Below are 19,218 nucleotides of genomic sequence, written 5' to 3' on the forward strand. Positions count from 1 at the left end.
TCTGTGGGCTGTGCGCTCCTGACTTATCGCCTTCCTACGGCTGTGCTGACTTACCTTTTTTGACGAAACCGAAGGCGGGCCTAGCTAGCAGAGTAGAGGTGGATCGAAACACACAGACCGCGTCGGGGTACTCCGTACTAGTGGCGGAAAGGCCTGGTATAGCTGTTGCGCGTCACCACAAGCTTTACTCAATTCGGTATGTCCGCGGGAAACTATCTTCAAGAAACAAAAGCTGTTAACCATCATGTCCCTTAACCTCGGTTACATAGGTGATACCATGGAGACAGGGTTCGTCCCAGCAGCCAACGACACGGCGACTTGTGTCCCAGCTCCTACGGCGTCGGCCCGGCGTCTGGTGGAAGCAGGAGGTGTAGCGTACTTGGAGACATGTATCACGATTCAAACGAACAGGTCGCCGTCGTTGTTGGAATACAGTTTTGGTCCGGCTGCTGTATAGGAGACTAATCTCTCCAGTGAAGAAGGTCTTCTCTCTGCTGGTACAATTCCAAGGTGGTGTCAGGTTGCTTTGGCAAGAGGAGAGCTGGGATGCGGAGATCCTTCGCATTGCTCGGATGTGGTGGGTGCAGATGGGCGGGTGGATCAGCGGCATGTTCCTTTTCCCAACATGAAAAGGGAGGGGGGTCATTACTGCTTGCGTAAAGTGTGATTTCCTTCCCCTGTTGGATCTTTTGCCTTGGCATTTCTCCATTTCGGTTTGGCTGCTTTTGAGGCGACAACTCTTTTATCGTACTTGTGTCGTAGAGCCTCGCATGCCTCGATCTCACCCGTGAAGGTCGCGCAGGATGGTCTTGCCGACAGCATCGGTGTCTTAGGATTTTTTTTTCATGTGGATATAAGCACGATCTTATCTCTCTCGATTTTTCCAGCTGTCATGAAACTGCTACTCATGTTTTTCTCGAGAGGTAGTCCATCACTTGTTTGCTGTGTAACGTCTTTCTTAACATGGTCACCAAGTTCTTGTTTCCTGTTTAGTTACCCCGGACCGAGGCCGACGCTTTGCAACTTGCAGTAGCTTTGGAATGACAGTTAGCTTCGCGAGTCAAGGGCTCTTCCTTTCTCTGAACAGTCTGCCACGCTCATCTAGACCACAGAACCAGGGTCAACTAATGGAAAGTGTGGCTATGCTAGCATGCGCAGAGTCTCAAGATTTTCTTCAGGGAGACTGAGGAGGCTTGTTACCATTAGTATTCTTCTTCTGTCCTGCTACGCTCCTGACTCTTCTTACTTTATAACGACCATTGACTTCGTTCCTAGTCCTTTTTGATCTCCTCGCGCCTTTGTCTTCTTCTATTCATTTTTCTTCTCTTCCATCATCCCATCATCTTCTTCTTCCTGCTACTTCTTTTCTCTCATCTCAACACAACGCTACAAAAAGACTTCTGTTGTTGGTCCGCGGACACTTTTCTCGGCTTCTTCCCATGAACTAGATACGTCCGTTGCTTCTTACTCTTCTTACGGGGAGTACGGCCCCCTTGGCGGATTTTCCGTTCTTTTGTCTCCTTTGCCTTCACCCTGTCGCCGGTCGCCTACGACCGTCACACCGTGACGGATTGTTTGTGGATCACCTGACGTGGTTCTCTCGTCTTGGTCTCCGGCTCGGATCTCCCTTCCCTTGTAACTTCTTTCATCCATTTTTGAGAGGCCGCCGTTGCTCGCCTGATAGTCCCCTTGACTCCCGTTCGCCTCGTTGACCGTCCTCCCTCTTTCAAATACTTTGCCGTTCTTGGAGTCTCCTGTTTTTTAGTACTTCTGCCGTTCAGCTGCTCTCGGGACGAAGACAACTTCGATACCAGAGACTTCATCCCTCCACCACAACTAACTAACCCTGTCCATCACCAGCCAGCTTTCTCTCCTGCATATCTACCACCCTCTTTAGGAGACTCCGAGTGGACAGGGTACCTGTTCCTCTGCTTCACGGAAAATGTCTTTCGGCGGACTACGGTCCTGGTGCAAGTGACATTCGAAAGGTTTCTAGGGCCACGCAGCTGTCTTTCAGCCAGCTAAGCACGGGAAGTTCTACGTTGTGTCCGGGGCAGTCGGACAAAGCCAGCTGTATCGGACCCAGGGACTCGCACGAGGTGTAAGCCTCACGGTCGGTATCCGTTCTGTTTTTTCCTCGAGAAGGGGCCCTTCAAAAGCGATTTCAGCCGCTTCAATCAGATAGGCACATGAACACGTGCAGTGTGCGTGGGAGCGTGGTTGTCGGTGTTACCAGAACTCAGTACCGGCTGAGATGTCTTGAATAAAGTTTTAAGGAGAAACGGTCCTCTTGGCGCTTCGTTCGATCTGCTCCTGCTGCTGAGGGTTGTAGGTTTTCTTTACTTTTCTATCGGCAGCAGGAGCAGCATACTGTGTTTGTTTCCCTCCACACAGTCTTCTCTTCTTCCGCCTTTCTTGTTTACTTTTCCTCTGTGCTCGGCCCCTTCTCTGTTTCTCCCGTTGTCATTCCCGCGTCTTGCTCTCTTCCTCTCGTGTTTGACTTCTGTTGTTTCGAGGGCTTCCATATCGCTCTGCGTCCTCTGCACCTTCACGCTTCTCGGCTCAGGCCGTCTCTTTCTGTCTCTTCCTCTTTTCAGCTGCCGCCTTCGTATAACTGTTTTCCCCCTTTTCAAGGCATCTAGTATGTGTCATTCTGTGGCCAGGCTTTTTCCTCTTTCCTAGCTTCCTTCTCAACCTATTCATCCTCGTTCTCGGTTGTCGTGATACCTGTCTTCTTTTCTTTTCTCGCCCCCGTTCCACCTCCTCACATTATGAACCAGTTGCAGGAGAATGGCGCGGCAGCCGTGCTATCCTCCTCGTCCTCATCCTCTACAGCCGTCGGGAATACGGTAGCATCTCGGGGGGCTGGTACTTCAGGTTTACCTACACAGCAGCAAGCCAGCAAAGCAAACGAGTTCTTAGGGATCCCCAAATCCATTCAACAGACGGGGGATGTTCCTCCTCCTCGGTTCGGTCATACTTGCACGTGCGTTGGCAACCACAAAGTTGTTGTTTTCGGAGGAGCAGTAGGATGTAAGAGGCATGATCCCTCTCCATTCTCCTCTTTTCTTTTCGTTTCAAGTCGTTGCTGCTTTCTGTTCACTTGGGTTCCTGTTTTGGAAACATCCGTCAGAACGCACGTAGTCCATGCAGTTATCTCATTCCTTCTCTTCTTTTTATGCGGCTGGCAGCAGTTCTTCAGTAAAGACCTATTGCGTGCTCGTGTGTGTGTGACGGAACTCACCTCCTCTTGTAAGCAGAGACTCTCTGAATGCATGCGAAAGGATTGTTTTTAGTTGCAGATGTCCTGTGTTTTCTTACTCTATGCATGCACGGGAGTACGACATATCCACGTTAACCCTCAGCAGTGTGTGTCTTGCCTGCAGCCTTACGAACGGTCTACAGTCACGTACATCGTTCTCGATACGGGTCGTCTTCAGATATTCTGGCGTGAAAGACTACCTCTCTGTGTTCTTATTCGTGCTTTCTTTCCAAATACCGAGCACGGTGGTCAGCTTGTTGCATAACATATGCCTCCCTGTGTCTTTACGTGTTGTGCATCGCCGTCCCCCTGGTGAAGGGTCTCGTGTTTTCAGTTCAATATCGTGCTAAGCAACCGCGTGGTAAGCGAACCTTTCCACTGACCACATTGTCAAGGTGTATGGGTGCTGGCTGTAGTTAACGGGTGAGCTGCGTGACAAGCAGGAGAAGAAAGAGAGAGGGGCATGTTTCTTCCGTTTATCCTTTTGTTTGGCATTCTTTTTCAGCTGCGGGGGGTTACTCCATAACAAATGAGAGTTACCTCTATGACAACAACGGAAACCGATGGCATCATCTTTTTGCTGAGAACCCTCCTCCACCCCGAGCTGCTCATGCAGCTTGTTGTGTAGATACACTCCAACTTGTTGTCTTTGGGGGGGCCACTGGTGGTGGCAGCTTGAGTGCAGAAGAGGTAGGCTCTCGGGACGTAGGTTGAGACGTCTTCTCACGGCCGTGCGTGTCTCCTTGTATGTAGCGGACGGATGCAAAACCTAGTAATGCATATTCCTACGTATGGCTCGTGTACGTAGGTCTGCGGCGTTCTACGTGTGTGGCGGCGGTCTCTGCTATAGTTTCTTCGTAACTGGATGAACAGCTCACCTCTTCGAATCTCGTGACATACTTGTGTGAGCATGTCTTGTAACCTTGTGCGTGCACTTTGACCATCCGACATCTCGGCGCTTCTTTTCCAGACGCACACACACTAAGTGTCAGCCCTGCCGACGCATAACTTTTCTCCTTGGTTTAGTCGCAGGAGCTCAATCATACATCCTTGGCTTCAGCCGCAGGAAAGCAGCGTTGTTAGCCAATCTCAGATAAGAGACGGAAGGGGCCTGAGAAGGAGAAGCAGAGTAGAGAACCTTCACTGTTTGGACATCTCCTGATTATGGATGTCACTTTTCCATTCAAAGGTTTTTCCGCGGGAACACGTTCGATCCGGAGATTGAGGAGGATGACGTGGGTGGGGGACCTGTCTGTCGCCGCAGCCTTTCCGAGAGAGTATCTGTATGTATCAACATCCATATGCGTTAAAGACGAGAGCAGTGCGAACTGCCTAGCGATTTCTTTTGTTCTTCTCTCGGGATGCGTGTGTTCTCTTATCACAACAGCTTTACCTGCTCGACTTACGGAAAGAGCCACAGCTTCAGTGGATGCCTGTCCCGCTTCAAGGCGTTACGCCAGGGAGACGTTACGGTCATTCTATGGTCTATAATAAGCCGAATATTATCATCTTCGGCGGAAACGATGGGTGAGCTTTGGGAGACGGACTCCATGGCGACATCTGCTAATGTAACCTTTCTTTGTCTTCTGTCTCTCTATGTCGTACCTCTCCTTTCTTTATCTGCATCTTTCATACCATATTTCAATATGCATCTATGCTTGCTGCTTCTACTAACTCCTGTCCTTGTGTTCCTTCCACGTGAAGGTCTTCCTACCTACTTCTAGGTATGGTCAGGTATGTATAAGCGCTTTGCTTCCTAGTAGATCCCGGCGTAGAACGTTTCGGTGACAGTGCGGCCTCTTGGTTGCCGCGAGGACAGCACAGCTGAGGACCACGGGTATAGACACTTTCGGGGAACGACGTCCTCTCTTTGGGCTTCTTCCGGAGGTGCAAAAAAGTGATGAGACGCAGATCTCTTCGTTTCCTAGAGACGTGAATGTGAAGAAGACTCACTGGATATACGTACCATAAGAAAAGCAACTGCTGCTTTGTGCTATGGCCCCTCGCCTGTGATATGCATGGAGGTAGTGATGGTGAATACGCACACGAGAACACACAGTACATAAGTATATATATGCATACCGGCACCCCTGGTGTATAGAGCCCAAAAAGGATGGAGAGCAGTAAGTAGGTGTCCTTGGCGACGGGGGTGTGACCGCTTGCGTGTACACCAGGTGATACATGTCTGTAGGCGAGTTCTGGTTGTTTTCCTGTTTTTCAACGTTGGTTAGAGAAAGGCCTTTGGCTGACGTCTGGTTTATGGATGTGGAGAAGTCGCCTTTCCGATGGGAGGAGGTCATATTTGAATCGCATGCTCGTCGCCCGCCTCCTCGGGTCTATCATGCCACAGAGGTACGTACGTAGAGTTCCTTGTTGCTTTCCTTCTTTGTCTTCAACTTTCCTCCGTCATGTTCTCTCGGCAGAATAATTCCCAATAGGCTCAATCACCACTACCTGGCAGATTGAGGAGCCTTTGATGAATTTGCAGTTTCTTATGTTGGGTCTGCTGGGTGGTAGTGGTGTTGGTCTGTATTGCCTCTCCGGTGTCATCTATATTGCGCTCTTGGCGTGTAAGTTTTCCTCAGATGTCCCGGTATGTCGTGTTCGCATCCTCTGGGATCTCATCAGGTATGTAGAGAAGGGCCGGCGAGCGGAATGATGGTGGTCTTTGGAGGAAGAAGCTCAACGTCAAAGAGTCTGAATGACACCTGGGGGTTACGCCAGCATCGAGATGGTCGATGGGATTGGATAGCGGCTCCATCCAAAAAGCAACAGCTCCCTGAGCCTCGATTTCAGCATTGTACGTCGGTGAAGGGACACGCCTTGCCATCTTGATATATATATATATATAGGTGTTTACATGCGGACGGCTGCAGTATGTGCTTACCCATAGTAGGGTTGTATCTCCTTTCAGTGTATTCATGTGTATAAGGAGATACACACATGTACAGTAAAGCTTCGTGGAAGGAGTGTGTGCGTCGCTCCCGACAGGGAGAATGGACCCTGTTCCTGCTAGAGTCCTACTTGAGCGTGCATGACGACAATGGGCTGGGGCGTGGGCGAAGAGGCGACAGGTGTGTGACCAGGTCGCGCTCTGTCCGGATGTAGGTGACCCCTGGAAAGCTGATTGATGGTCGGGCAGAAGGCCTAAGAATGGTGTGTTTGTAGGGCAAGTAGAGTTCAGCTCTAGGCGGTCCATCAGACCAGCATCCTTGTGGGCTTCAGAATGTAGCACATGTTTGTGTCTGCCCTCAGCTTCCGAAGACAGCCTCGTTTTCTATCTCTTCATAGGAATCTGCACATACCCGTTTTTGGATACGGGAGAGATAGCTCCCCTTGGCTTGAGATTTGAATCTGCATACGTAAACTACCCCTGCACTTTATGTGTATGTGCCTTCTCTTCTGGTGTAAGAATCTCTTGGGCATGTTACTGTAGTCCTGCGGGCGTGATCAGACATCGCGTTTTCTGTCAAGACTCCTAGCGTAAACGTCTTTCTTTCTGAAGTGTTACGGGATGCTGTGTGTGTTGTCTCTCTCTGGCAGCAATGGTGTTCATTGGGCCGAAGATGCTTATAGTAGGAGGCAGGACGGATAATGACTGTACTAAGTAAGGAACGTCCATGCTAAAAGACAAAGAGCAGCTCCTATCTCAGCGCTGCAGAAAAGTCCTTTTCCTCTCAACTCAAGACGAACCCAGTTAGCTCAAGCATTTTTTGTATATATATGCATGTGATTCATGTATGCCGTTACGTGTGGATTCTTAATGAATTGGGACTGCTGAAGGCCAACACACGTCTGTTGGACTTCGCAACACGAGAGCCCGTGTCTTTCCCCGTCCGTGTTTTTTCCCATTTTCCTTCTCCTCGGTACTTTCGGAGTCTGTTCGTGTCCGTAGTCCTTTCTATGGACACTTCTCGTCTGTTCTTTGCAGTGATTAGGAGAGCGCAGCTGTATACAAGAAACGAGATACAAATACGCATGCACGGGCGCTGTACCACTGACATAGGGGGGGGAGACGCGATCGTCGGCTGATGTTTGGAATTAGTCTCGAGAGAGCTTCGTTTCTGTTTGTTTGTTCAGCCCAAGCGGTTTTGTAGATAGCTTACTGCCGCTCAGAGGAGGTTTATGTGTGCTTGTCTTTTTTCCTAGTGTACTCCGTAGACATGAAGTTTTCTTCTCTCGCCTTTCTTTGCTCTCCCCTCTCTTCACTTCCAGACCTTTGGCTACAGCCGTCTATGATACGGAGACCGTGGAGTGGCGTTTCATGTCATCGATGGGACGAGTAAGTTCTTATGTTGTCATGAAGAAAGAGCGGTTACACCCCAGCTGAAGAGGCGCCCCAGGACTGTAGTAGAGAACGAGTAGGTGTACTTCACTTCATATCCAGTCTGGTGCAGCGGCCACGATTTTCTATCCGTGTATGTACAGTCAAAATACCTCTTCAGGCTCATGGGTCTGCTATGGAGATTTTGTGTCACCCAAGGAATGCTGTCAAAAATCTCTCTTCTCAGGTTTACTTGACACGTCCTGAGTTCTGCTGAATCTAGTGCGTTTTCGGTCGGAGGTGGGCCAGTGACCATCAGGTTCACATAAGTTATCTAACTTCGTCTTCTCGTATCGCGCAATGCTTAGATATATAACATCCAATCCGCGAACGAGTCTTTCTTCGTTTTTAGAGAGTGATGTTTGCATGCGAGAGGGAAAGACAGCCATCATTCCGAGCTGTGTATATAGTCCATCCAGTTCGACCTAAAGTGCATATACAGAGTCTGCTTCGGATGTGTGAATCCTCCGTTGTCTTCTACATAGTTTCTTTTCGTTTTCTCTTGCTTTGCGTGCCTGCGTGCAGTTCAGACATAGCTCTTGGACCATTCGTATGACTGTCTATACATTCGGAGGATTCTCTCACTCAACTCAACAACACCCAACGGCAGATTTGGCCATCTTAGATTGCTCACGTAAGAAGACGTGAAATAAAGGTTGAGCAGAAAAATCCAAGTCTTTCTACTCTTTTTTCGTGAGCGCGTGTGCCGGTTTTCTTGTCTTGTGTCTCCCGTAAGAGCTTTCGCCCTGTTTTTGTATTTTGACCTTGTGGGTTGTTCCTGACGGGTTGTTGCATGCGAGGAGGAGAAACCCGTGTCAGTGCCGGCGTTGCGGGCTTGTAGACGTGCATGTAATGCATTCCGTCTTGTATTTACCCCGCACAGCTCTGTCAATCTCCTAGATCTCTTTCATCGAGAAAGTGAGCCGACGTGTGGGGGTAAAAGGTGAAATGTAGTTCCATGACAAGATGTTGTAAGACACGCACTATGTCGGTTTGGACGAAGAGCGTAGGGGGCTAGCGGGAAGTGTCTGTCTCTGGCTTTGTGATGGGTCAGCAGCCTGCGAATCTTTTTCTTCTGAAAAACTTCAGCATGCGTCAGGGACTCGGTGCTCGGTCAAGCAGAGCATCACACATGCCAAGTGCCGAGTGCTTTTCTTTTGTATATACCTGGTGAAGTTGATAGAAGTATAAGGTTACATACATGTGCTATACTGAATACGCTCATACAAACGCACAGCTAAGGTACGCGTATGCCTACACGTACGTTTAGTATACAAGTACCATTCCCTCTACGTCTTCACATCTATCTATGTACAGGAATTCTCAGGACGAGCTTAGTGTGTGAGTCTCGTTCCGCATGAGGAGACAGGACCGACTTGAACGGGCGACTTCCCCTTTGTGTGTGTATCGAACAAGCGACGCTTCATGCCTTTCATGTTTTCTTTGCTTTTGCGTTTCAGTCATCCCGAACTTTTATAGTGAGCGTGAGAGAGAAGATATTCGGCGTAAACAAGCTCTTCAACAAGAACAGCAAATGGCTGTCGCCAATGCTATGGCTGCTGCTGCAGCTGCCTCATCTCCGTCATCCGCCACATCTGCCTCGGCCTCGTCTCAACAACAGCCTAGTGCTCCAGGAGGAGGAGAACTTCCCTCATCGTCTTTCAAACCTTCCACGGTAGGAGGAGCGACAAGGGCGTCTACGCAGCAGCAAGGCGGGGGAGGCGTCTTTCCATCAAAGACAGCAGCAGCGGCAGCAGGAGCGAGGTCTCAGCAAGCCCAACAACAGACGGGTGTTTCTCAGATCACAACCACTGCGTCCACGCCTAGCCAACCCCCTGGTAGTGCTGGAGGTGCTGTGGCTCCACCAGGACAGCCCCAGCCTCAGTTACGCCAGTCTTGGAGCTTAAGCGCGGCCCATCAAAGAAGTCAGATGCGACAGTTAGCAGATGTAAGTAAAGAACAAGCATCTTTCTTTCTTTCTTTCCTTCTTATTACTCATGTACTTATCTGTACAAAGTAATGAATAATGAAGTGGACAAAGCTTCTCAAGTGACACGCCAGAGGAGGGGGGTTGTTGAGCGCGGTGAGTTGTCCGTTGGGGAATTTTAAAAGTGAAGAGAAAAAGAAGGTCCGTCATTCTTTGAAGAGACCAGCGATGACGACAGAAAACGGTACCCTTGTTTCTTCTCTTTCTTCTCGTCAAAACTTCTGTTGTCTAGACTGTCTTGTTGTCTCATGGTCGACCTTGTGGTGATAAAGACGCCTAGCAGTCACGTAGGCGAGGTAGGAGAAGGAAACAAATCTGAGCTTATTTTCATTCTAGCGTGTCCATACACCGGCGGTGCTATGTATGTGCTGATAGTAGAAGCTCATCTATATAAATATATATGTATATTTTCATCACTCCCTAAACAACTTGCTTTTCCCTTGCCCTCTCACGCCGCTTCTTTTCTGATCAAGAAGGGTTCTTTTTCCAGAGCCTTCTCTTTCCTGTCGCCAAGTAGCTCCTCGGCTTTCCTTACTAGCAGAAACGAACGCATTCGTCTCTGTGGGCTTGCCGTCCTTTCTTTCTTTCTTCTTCTCTCCTCGCTGTTCAGATCAAACTGGCATCGCATGTTTCCGTCGTCCATGAGAGTGGAGAGGATTTTTCTTCACTTGTTCGTCGGGTAAGACGCCAAGGTATCAAGAAGCAGAGATGATGAAGAGGCGGAAGAAGCGAAGTTCACCTCGTTTTTATCTGCAGAGAAAAAGCCCTTTCACATCCCTCCTAGATACGTCATACCCAGTTGCTCACAAGTATGTATGTACTTTCTTTGAACCTACGTACGTGGCAACATCGCTACTGACGGCATGGTCGACTAGTATTCACAAGAACTAATATCTCCCTTGGATGAAATATAGGTTCATATTTCGTATGTATATGAGTGAACTCTTGGTCTGCGGTAGACACATAGTTGCTGTGTGCCAGTTGAAGTGTCTCTAGGAGGAAGCCGAGTGCTGTACCTCTATGGGGAAGGGTGAGAGCTTGAAGCATGTGTCTTACCGGATAACGACGGAAAGGGGTTAGGTAGACACGTGGCGTTGAGAAGCTCTTCTTTTGAAGGGAAGCCAGTTTCACCATCAACAGGTACGATCCTTCTATAAGGGGTTACGTGTGTCATGCCGTCGGGTGAATCGGTATGGATCTAGATGGATCTTTATATGTATTTCGCCAGGTTGGTTTGAACTGTCAACATTCTGCATGTAGCTCTTGATGGAGAGAATAAGGCGTGATGTGTGGGGTTTCAACGAAACGTCGTTTCTCTTGATCAGATTTTCTTCCCTCTCAACAAAGACAGGTGTCGTGTTCCTTCGTGTCTTTTCAACGGGTCGATTGAATGCATGCGGAATTGAACGGGGTCTGATATGAAAGAGAAAATGAGGGGTTGATGAGGATGCGGATCTTTGAAGAAGATAGAGAGATGTAGGGTGAAAGTCTTCCTGATCATCCTTGTCTGTTGTATTGTTTTGGTGTTTCTATGCAGATATCTATAGATCGCTTAGAAGAAGAAGGAAAGAAGATCAATAAAGAGGCAGCTTCCCGGCAAGATTCCTTCCCGACTGTCCAAGCTACAAGGAGAGAACTTTTAGCTGAAAGAATACTCAAGCTGCTTTTACGTCCACTTATCACACAGCAGGATGTCTACACAGCCTTCAATACAGATGCTCCCTTCTCAATATCATGGAACGACGTCAGCTACCTTTGTGATGTTGTAAGTTTCGTGAAGAGGGCTGACGTACATCTGTCTATAGAAGTATATAGGTGCAGATCTTTCTCTTGCCTGCTCCCTTCCTTGTCTAGCAAATACATACATGTGTATGACGGTAGCAGTGGTGTGGACGTGTCAAAAACATGTATACAGCTCCTACGCTTCATGTACATCCATATACACATACATGCTAGTCTGAATTTATACACGTCGATCTTTTCTTCCTCAAGCAACGCCGACAGTAGGTGAGGTGCATCCATCTTCAAAGATATATCGGGACAGATACAGACCTCGATAGAGCGCTTTGTTGAGTTTACGTGTATCGGTCTGAGGTCAGGCGATGATACGCAGTAGATGTATTGTCTATAGGGGGTATTAGGGGCGGTGTATTTGTTTCTACTTCGATGCCTGACGATGTAGTCGTACCGACCGACTTGTCTTCTTTCATCTTCTTACCGGGGAGTTCTGTTTCTCTCATTGTTTTCTTCTTCTTTTTCAAGTCATCACTATAGGAAACCTCACATGTACCGGCGGATCTTCCCTATGCGGTTTCTTCGTGAGTACGTACAAGTAAACGATATTTGTGGGTATATACACTCCAGGTGCATTCCTGTGTTTTGTTCCGTATTCTTCCACCTCCTTTCGTCATACTCATTCCTGTCTTCTTCTCTTTACGTTTTCTTCGGTTCTTGTCTTTCTTTCAGGTACTTGATATTGTGAAGGATGATGATATGGTGCTGTACCTCCGAGCGCCTATCAAAGGTATTCTTCTTCCGCATACATACATCTGTCCTAACATACGGAGAGAGAGAGAAACACAAAAGAGAAATCGATTGTGTGGTACCTGCCGTGTACAGATGGATTAGTCTGTGAATGATTTGCCTGAGTCTTTTTTCTCTCCTATCTTCGTTGTGATGTCCTTCTCGAATGTATTCGATTCTGCTTTTCTTCTTCTTGCATTTGTGGAGTAGCAGCCTCCCTTCCTTTCCAAGGTATGCCCCTGGAATTTCCGGTTCTCGGGTCTCAAAATTACTATACGGTTAGCTCCGCTGACGTACATAAGCCTACAGCTCCTTTACAATATGTAATCATGCACAGTGTTTGTATGTTGATCTGTATGTGAAGTGAACGTCGACTACTTCTGTTCGACGGATAGCACTCATCATACACTTTAAAGGAATTTGTCTTTCTTGTGAGTGATGGAGGTGTAAGTGACTCAGCAGCCTCCCCTTTAGTTGTCGTGAATGTACTGACTACCTGCAGTGTAAGACACCACGAAAGGAAAAGCATGTTCTTGAAAGAGAACTGCATGCTTTTCAGGAGGAGGAGAAAGATTCGAAAGAAGAGAAGACACTTCCGGAGGATTCGTGACTCGGAATTTTTCTTTCATCGTGGGTGTCTTTGTTACGGGAAAGATAGGAAAGAGATTCTTCTATTTTCTGACTGAAGCTCTCCCGCACGTGTGCATTCTCGGCAGACTCCTTGTTTGTGTGTATCTTTTTTCTCAGTGTACGGAGATATCCACGGTCAATACTACGATTTGATGAGGTTATTTCACTTGTATAAGATGCCTATCGAAGAAGAGAGAAGTGAAGAGTTCACGATAGGCAGCGGAGGAGGAATAGCAGGAGGAGCTTCCGTGATTGGAGATATTGATACAAATGACTATCTCTTTCTCGGAGACTACGTCGACAGGGGTCTCAACAGTCTAGAAACCATCTGTCTGCTCTTTGCTTTGAAGGTGGGTAAAGACATTCGCGTATCTATTCAACTCTCTTCTATACTTGGATGCCTAGCTAGCTTACAGAACATGTCTTGAGTCTTCCTAGAGAGCAGCGTGTTGAGAAAGGCACTTCTCCCCCCGTGCACGGCTCTTGCTCTTTTTTTAAACTCACACACGTGTCTCTCTTGCTCTCTCCCGAGGTAGGTTTTCAGCTGTTGCAGCAGCACGGTCACTCTAATCTTTGGTTGACGTGATTGTTCTATCTCTCCAGTGCTCGAACAAAAGTCTTTCATTGTCAAAAGGTCTCCTAGCTTGCATGGCTATTCACTAGCTTCTACCTCTGTCTTTCTCTCAGTAGGTATACATCTCTGTTTGTGTTCGTGTCGTTGTATCTATCAGTACGTCTGTATGTCTTTGTATTGGTCGAACTCTGTATCCGAGTGAAGTGGTTGACTGGAGTGAGTGCTCTCAATGGTTCAAGAAAGAGAGAGATTTTGTTCGTCTCTCAAGTGTACAGACATAGGTCCAGCCTGTGGCTGTGTTGTATGTCCCGTCTCTCTTGCACTCTACATCCATACATGTATCTTTCCTCTTCGCTTCTTTGTGATTGTCTAGGTGAAGTATCCCCGTCAGATACATTTACTTCGAGGAAACCATGAAGATCCTGCCATCAATTCCCTGTATGGATTTCAAGATGAATGCAAGAGACGTCTACGAGAGGATCCTTTAGATCCGAATAGCTGCTGGAAAAAGTTCAATCTTGTCTTTGAGTATCTTCCTGTCGCTGCGATCATCGACCACTCTGTCTTATGTATTCATGGAGGTATTGGGGGAACGATCTCCTCTATCAACGACCTTGCAACGCTTCAGCGACCTCTTAAGGTTGCTCAGGTTCCGCAAAATGTCTACGTAAGTTGGCTCGCTGTTTCGTGCTCGTCAGGATTTTCTTGAGTTCAGGGAAGGTGTAGGAAACAGGTGGCATCGGTCGCTGGACACCACAGTGGAAGGAATGGGGGATGTCTGTTCTCTTTCTGATACTTTCTTTCTATTATCTCCTCCTAGGTAGTAGAGTGTGACGTCTTTTGGAAACGTCTCGTGTTAACGGTCATGATCTCTCAGGGGGGACTTGGTGCGCCGCGGTGTTTCTCATTTCGCGTTCAGAAGTGTAGATGAGGTACCACCTGGTATCTTTTCGACTAACGCTGTCTCGAGCGGTGACAGAAGTAAAGATAGCAATACAAGAAAATCTTCTATTCACTTTCGCTGCTCTCGTTTCCCCTACCTGTATCTCGAGAGTCCTTGGTTTACGCGGGAATCTAGCCATCGTGAGAGTCTTTATACTTATGATGGTAGTAGAGAGCAGATCTTAGTCATGATGAGTGATACGCAGTCACTCAGTGGCCTTCTCCCCTTTTTTCTCTCTTCTTTTCATCTTCTCCATGTGCATGCAACTGGTGGTAAAGGTGGTGTATCTGTTTATCTTTGGTAAGGTATCTCTCCGTGACGGTCATTCGTGAGGGTCATCGTTCTGCATCGAGTGTAGTCGGTGTGTTCGGCTCGTGTAAGTGTATCAGGGACCGCTATGTAATCGTCGTAATGAATTGAGATAGCCTTTGATAAAGCAGAGATGAATACATTGCAGTTTTTCTCTTTTCTTTATTCTTTCTTTGTTAGTTTTTCTCCTCAGCCTCTCTTAGATTGCCTGGTTTCTCTTCCGTCATTCGTTGACGTCTTCTTGTAGTCTATTGACGGTGACTCCTAATCTCTCTGGCTTCCTTACTCACACGTGTCATAGCGATAGGGTAGAACCTGAAGAAGAAACACAAGTTCTTAGCATGAAGCAAGATATTCCCCGGGGTTGTCTCCTTTATGACCTTCTTATCTCAGAGACTTCTTGCATGGTCTTCGATGCGTCACCTGTTGTGTTATGGATATAGTGTATGTATGGATGATAGCAGAAGTGAGAATGAAGAATGATCTAACAATTTGTCGTCTTTCCGTTTGTTTTGCGTCTGTCAAATGAAGGAATTCTCACTCACAGTGTGGTTGTCTTTCTCTTTCTCTTCAACTTCTCTCTCACCCCAGGAGCAGAGAGTAACAGATCTCCTATGGTCAGATCCTACAGATAATGATAGTGTGCTAGGTGTCGTGAGGAATGATGTACGAGACCCTGATGGCTCCGGGCGCATCTGCAAGTTCGGCCCTGATCGTGTCCATCGCTTCCTTGCTGAAAACGATCTTCAGCTCATTATTCGGTGGGTCTCATGTTCTTCCCGTTCCTCATTTTTCTCGTTGTGTGTCTTGCTCGCAATCTTCTCTTTCTTCTTTCACCTCAGAAGAATGCGTAGACGTCGTCGGCGAAGGCTTCATTCCACATGTGTCATGCAGGCAGTAACTATCCACGTGTTTAGACAGATAAATAGATAGGTTCATGATCATGTTCAGTTTTTATGGTTGTGTGTTCGTGATCCGGGGGTGTACAAACTGCAACGTTGGCACGGGCGTATGGTACAGGATGGGCTTTTAGTGTCTCCTTAGAGGGAGTATGTGCATCGAGTTGCGGTGGTGTATGCACAACTCCGTACACATGAAAGACAAGAGGCGAAAGAACGTCGTACGTTCGCTTCTCCACCGAGTTCCATATCTTTCATATCAGAAGAAAGGTGTGTATCTGCATGTACATAGACGTCCTGCTGTCTTGGCAAGAACATTGAACCCTATTGCGATGCGGCCTACCTGTGGTCTTTTCATGCCTTCTTCTCTACGAAGAGACGGTCCTTCTTTTGTTCAGTCTTTATAGCTGAACCTTGCGAGAAAGGAGAATTCTGATGAGGTGAAGTGGGGTATGTGTATGTACACTGCGGTTGGTATACAGAGCCCATGAGTGCGTTATGGATGGTTTCGAGCGATTTGCTGGAGGGAAGCTCATCACTCTCTTTTCAGGTGAGGAAAGATTGTGAAGTAGCAGCAACTCCAGGGAGAAACTTCTCTCCTTCGAGAGAGACAAGAAGGAGAGAGGACGTCTCACTGTTCAATGAAAGTTCGTTGTGTTATACGTGTATGTGAAGAAACGGCAAGGGGGATGAGTCCGAAGCACGTTTCGCTATTCATGAACTCATCGTAGACGAGGTAGAGGCGGAAGCGGGACGAAAAGACTGGTTGCCGCGCTTGCATATGAAATCTTGGTGTCTGTTACCTATTGAGATGCGTGTTTCGGTGGGGGGTGTCTGGATCTATCACAGTCTACAGGCACACACCAGTGTGTATCCTTAGATCGAGAGAGGGGGAGAACTATAGCTGAGATCTCTCCTTTTATAGCATAACCATTCACAGCTACGACAAGTCCAAGTCCTGATGACGTCTGCAAAGTACCATGCAAGCTATGTGGCTCCGTACTACTACGTGTGGTGAGATGAATCCTAGGAAAAATGGGCATAGAGTTCACAGGTGTCTGTCTTCGTTTGCAGAGCTCGTTAGAGAAGCGGAGAGGGGAGATACGAGCTGTCGGAATACATTTTGCTTCTGGGGAGAAGTTTCTCCTCCACTGGAGAGAAGTTGTCTTTTCTCTGTTTTCTCTGTAAATATCTGTAGAACGACAAGGATACTTCCGTATGATACATAAGCCTCTTCACCCGTTTTGCTACTTCTCTACCTCCCTCTTTCCCACCCTTTTCACCCACTCTGGAGTTTTTCGAAAGGCTGGGGGATGGTGAACCGCACAACACATCACATCTCTATTTCTCCTTAGCACGACAGCTTTTGCCACGAGCTCTCACCAGCGAGAGCACGGCTACTGTCGCAGCGTGGTACTGTGCCTACGGCGACACGAGCACGGCTGAGTAGGATTACGCGTTTCTAATGCACTTGTATTGCCTTAATTGTGGTTGATCTCGACGACGAACTGTCCGTACGTGCAGCTACGAATTACTGTAATCATCACCAGAACGCCGGGGCTCTTCTTTTCATACGACGAGATATGACGGTCATCCCTAAGCTCATCTATCCGGCTAATGCGCCTTCGCAGTATGTCTCTTGGTAAGTACTAGGTGTGCATCTGTCTCGATGTGGTTTCTGCCATCTGGATTTTAGGAGATTCTCTTGTTCGTTGCCTGCTTCCATTCAGTCCTCTCGAGGGAGAGCAGTAGTCGCGTCCTCGCAAGGGCCTGCTGTAGAAAGATTGGATGGGCAGCGTGAGCGTTTAGAGACGCCTCCGCAGATTAGCATTAGTGTCGTAAAGGAGTTCACTCTATTGTGATTTCTTTCATTCGTGTTGAAGATAATTTGTAGGGAGAAGCGAAGCTACCTAGAGTCATCTCCATCATACGCACGTTCTTTTTTGAGCATAGAAGGAAGGATGGATAAACATTTGTAGTACGTCTTCGTATCAATGTAACACTGGCCTCTGTATGTGAATTTCTGTCTTCCTTAATCTCTGCGTGACGACACAAAGGGAAGAATTCATGGCAGTAGGCATTTGTGGTATAGCCATGTTTCGGGAGGCTCCTGTTGAACATCGTGCAGATTCTCCTCACTCGCTACCTGCCGTGTTTACCGTTACTGACTAGTCTGTTTGGGATTTGTCTTTGTGTGTTTTCTTCGAATATAGGGATGCTCGTATGGCAGAGCTGAGGCCTCCTACGCCACCACGTGCTGCTCCAAGGATGAGAGAGAAGGAGTTTGTTGCAGGAAATAACTAACTTGTTCGTCATTGTATAGAATTGTCATCCTGCAAGGGTGGAGATTCTTCGTGTTTCGTCATACAGTTCGGCATGCTCTCTTCTCTTTCTCTCTTCTCCCTACTTTGAATCACTCTTACTCTTTTCTACCTCCGTCTATCAAAGCTTTTCCTCTTTCTCTTGTACCAGTAGATATCTTCAGCTGTCAAACAGGTATAACGACGACGACTTACATCTATAGACATTTGTTATGTGGAGATAGATGTAAGTGTCGAGTGTGTTGTTTTTTGAAGTGTTTTCTTGCATGCGTTTGCAGCCGTCACGTGCGGGGTTCGTGATAGTGCGGTACTCATCAGCCTCCACGTAGGCAGAGGAGAAATGAAGGGCATTTACAATGTACGTACATGTGGTCTTGCAACCTTGAAGCCGGAGTCCGCCGATTGACTCATTAGCTTTCTCTGAGAGAAAGAGCGAGGGAAGGAGGGGGGAGGGGTTAGAAGAGGGAGAAGACTGAGAAAGAAGGCCTGGGATGATTACTTTGTGTTTGCATCTTCTAAGGAAGGTAGTTTGGGGAGGTGACAATGGCGAAACGCTCGGGACTCCTTTGTTTTTACTTTCGCTGTGGTCGCGAAGAGGATGGGGCCACAGAAGATGGAAGAGGCAGCGACAATCGTGCTTGTGGCGTATGAGAAGGAAAGTGTAGTAGGAAGTAGGGGCAAATGTTTCCATAATGACCGAAGCTATGCAGACGTAGAGGAGAACACGTGAATGTCTTTTCAAGAATGATTCTGTGGAGGGCAGTCTGTTAGCTGAATCAGCTTACAGCGCACTTACGCATGCATCCAAAATGGAGGATGTACGTACACCTCATGCCACATCACACTCGGGGGGATTGCCCTCTGGTTGTTGTCAGCTTCTCTGAGAGAGTGACTGTCATACTACGAGATACTATACGGAGGACTCTCATCTCGGAAAGGAGCCCTAAAGGGAGTTCTTTTTCCTGGTGTGATCTGTTTTGTTCGTGGGAGGGGGCGGGTGGTGGTGAGTTTCTTGGTATTTGCCTACTTGTGACTTGGCCTCTCTATGCTGACCACGTTGTCTTAGCTAATAGCCCCTCTGTCTACATCTCTGGGAAGTCGCAAAGGAGTCTTGTCGAAGTGCTGATCAAGGATGGCTCGTCCTTCTCAGGGGGATGAGACTACGCACTGCAACTCACGAGGCGTGCATGATTCTTACACAGTACTCCTTTGTTCATCAGAAGAATCATCTTGAGTAACCGGGGGTGGAGTTTGCACCACCGATTTTGTCGAGGAGTTCCGGACTGTCTAGAGCTCGTCGTTTCATGTGTTTACCTTCGACTGCTTTGTCTGTTACCATACTTACAATCATATATAACGATACACAGGCATGATTGCTATGTGGTGTGTGCTCCCAGATCTGCGTGTATGTAGAGAAGGTGATAGTATATATATCTAGGTCTGAGG

The 19,218-nt window shown here is 47.7% G+C and overlaps 1 protein-coding gene across 1 annotated transcript; it reads left to right on the plus strand.

Annotated features, from left to right (window-relative positions):
* Window positions 1-661: 661 nt before the first annotated feature.
* Window positions 662-17,786, plus strand: CSUI_000592 (protein serine threonine phosphatase). Its single transcript, XM_068060826.1, has 18 exons — window positions 662-3,033; window positions 3,768-3,952; window positions 4,650-4,789; window positions 5,494-5,614; window positions 5,891-6,062; window positions 6,806-6,869; window positions 7,478-7,544; window positions 8,112-8,220; window positions 9,047-9,534; window positions 10,184-10,252; window positions 11,111-11,338; window positions 12,040-12,097; window positions 12,844-13,076; window positions 13,674-13,967; window positions 15,144-15,313; window positions 15,934-16,001; window positions 16,976-17,093; window positions 17,665-17,786. Exons 1-18 carry the CDS (start codon window positions 2,772-2,774, stop codon window positions 17,753-17,755), a joined length of 2,937 nt encoding a protein of 978 aa, XP_067927209.1. The 5' UTR covers window positions 662-2,771; the 3' UTR covers window positions 17,756-17,786.
* The last annotated feature ends 1,432 nt before the right edge of the window (window positions 17,787-19,218 follow it).

The sequence above is a fragment of the Cystoisospora suis genome (genome assembly GCF_002600585.1).
Source record: "Cystoisospora suis strain Wien I chromosome Unknown contig_220, whole genome shotgun sequence".
NCBI lineage: Eukaryota > Apicomplexa > Conoidasida > Eucoccidiorida > Sarcocystidae > Cystoisospora > Cystoisospora suis.

Bases quoted from the DNA above. Each gene is read 5' to 3' on its own strand.
- CSUI_000592 (XM_068060826.1), top strand. From the start codon at position 2,772: ATGAACCAGTTGCAGGAGAATGGCGCGGCAGCCGTGCTATCCTCCTCG. The intron at 9,535-10,183 runs GTAAGTAAAGAA...CTCGCTGTTCAG, and splicing joins AGATGCGACAGTTAGCAGAT to ATCAAACTGGCATCGCATGT. The intron at 12,098-12,843 runs GTATTCTTCTTC...CTTTTTTCTCAG, and splicing joins CCTCCGAGCGCCTATCAAAG to TGTACGGAGATATCCACGGT.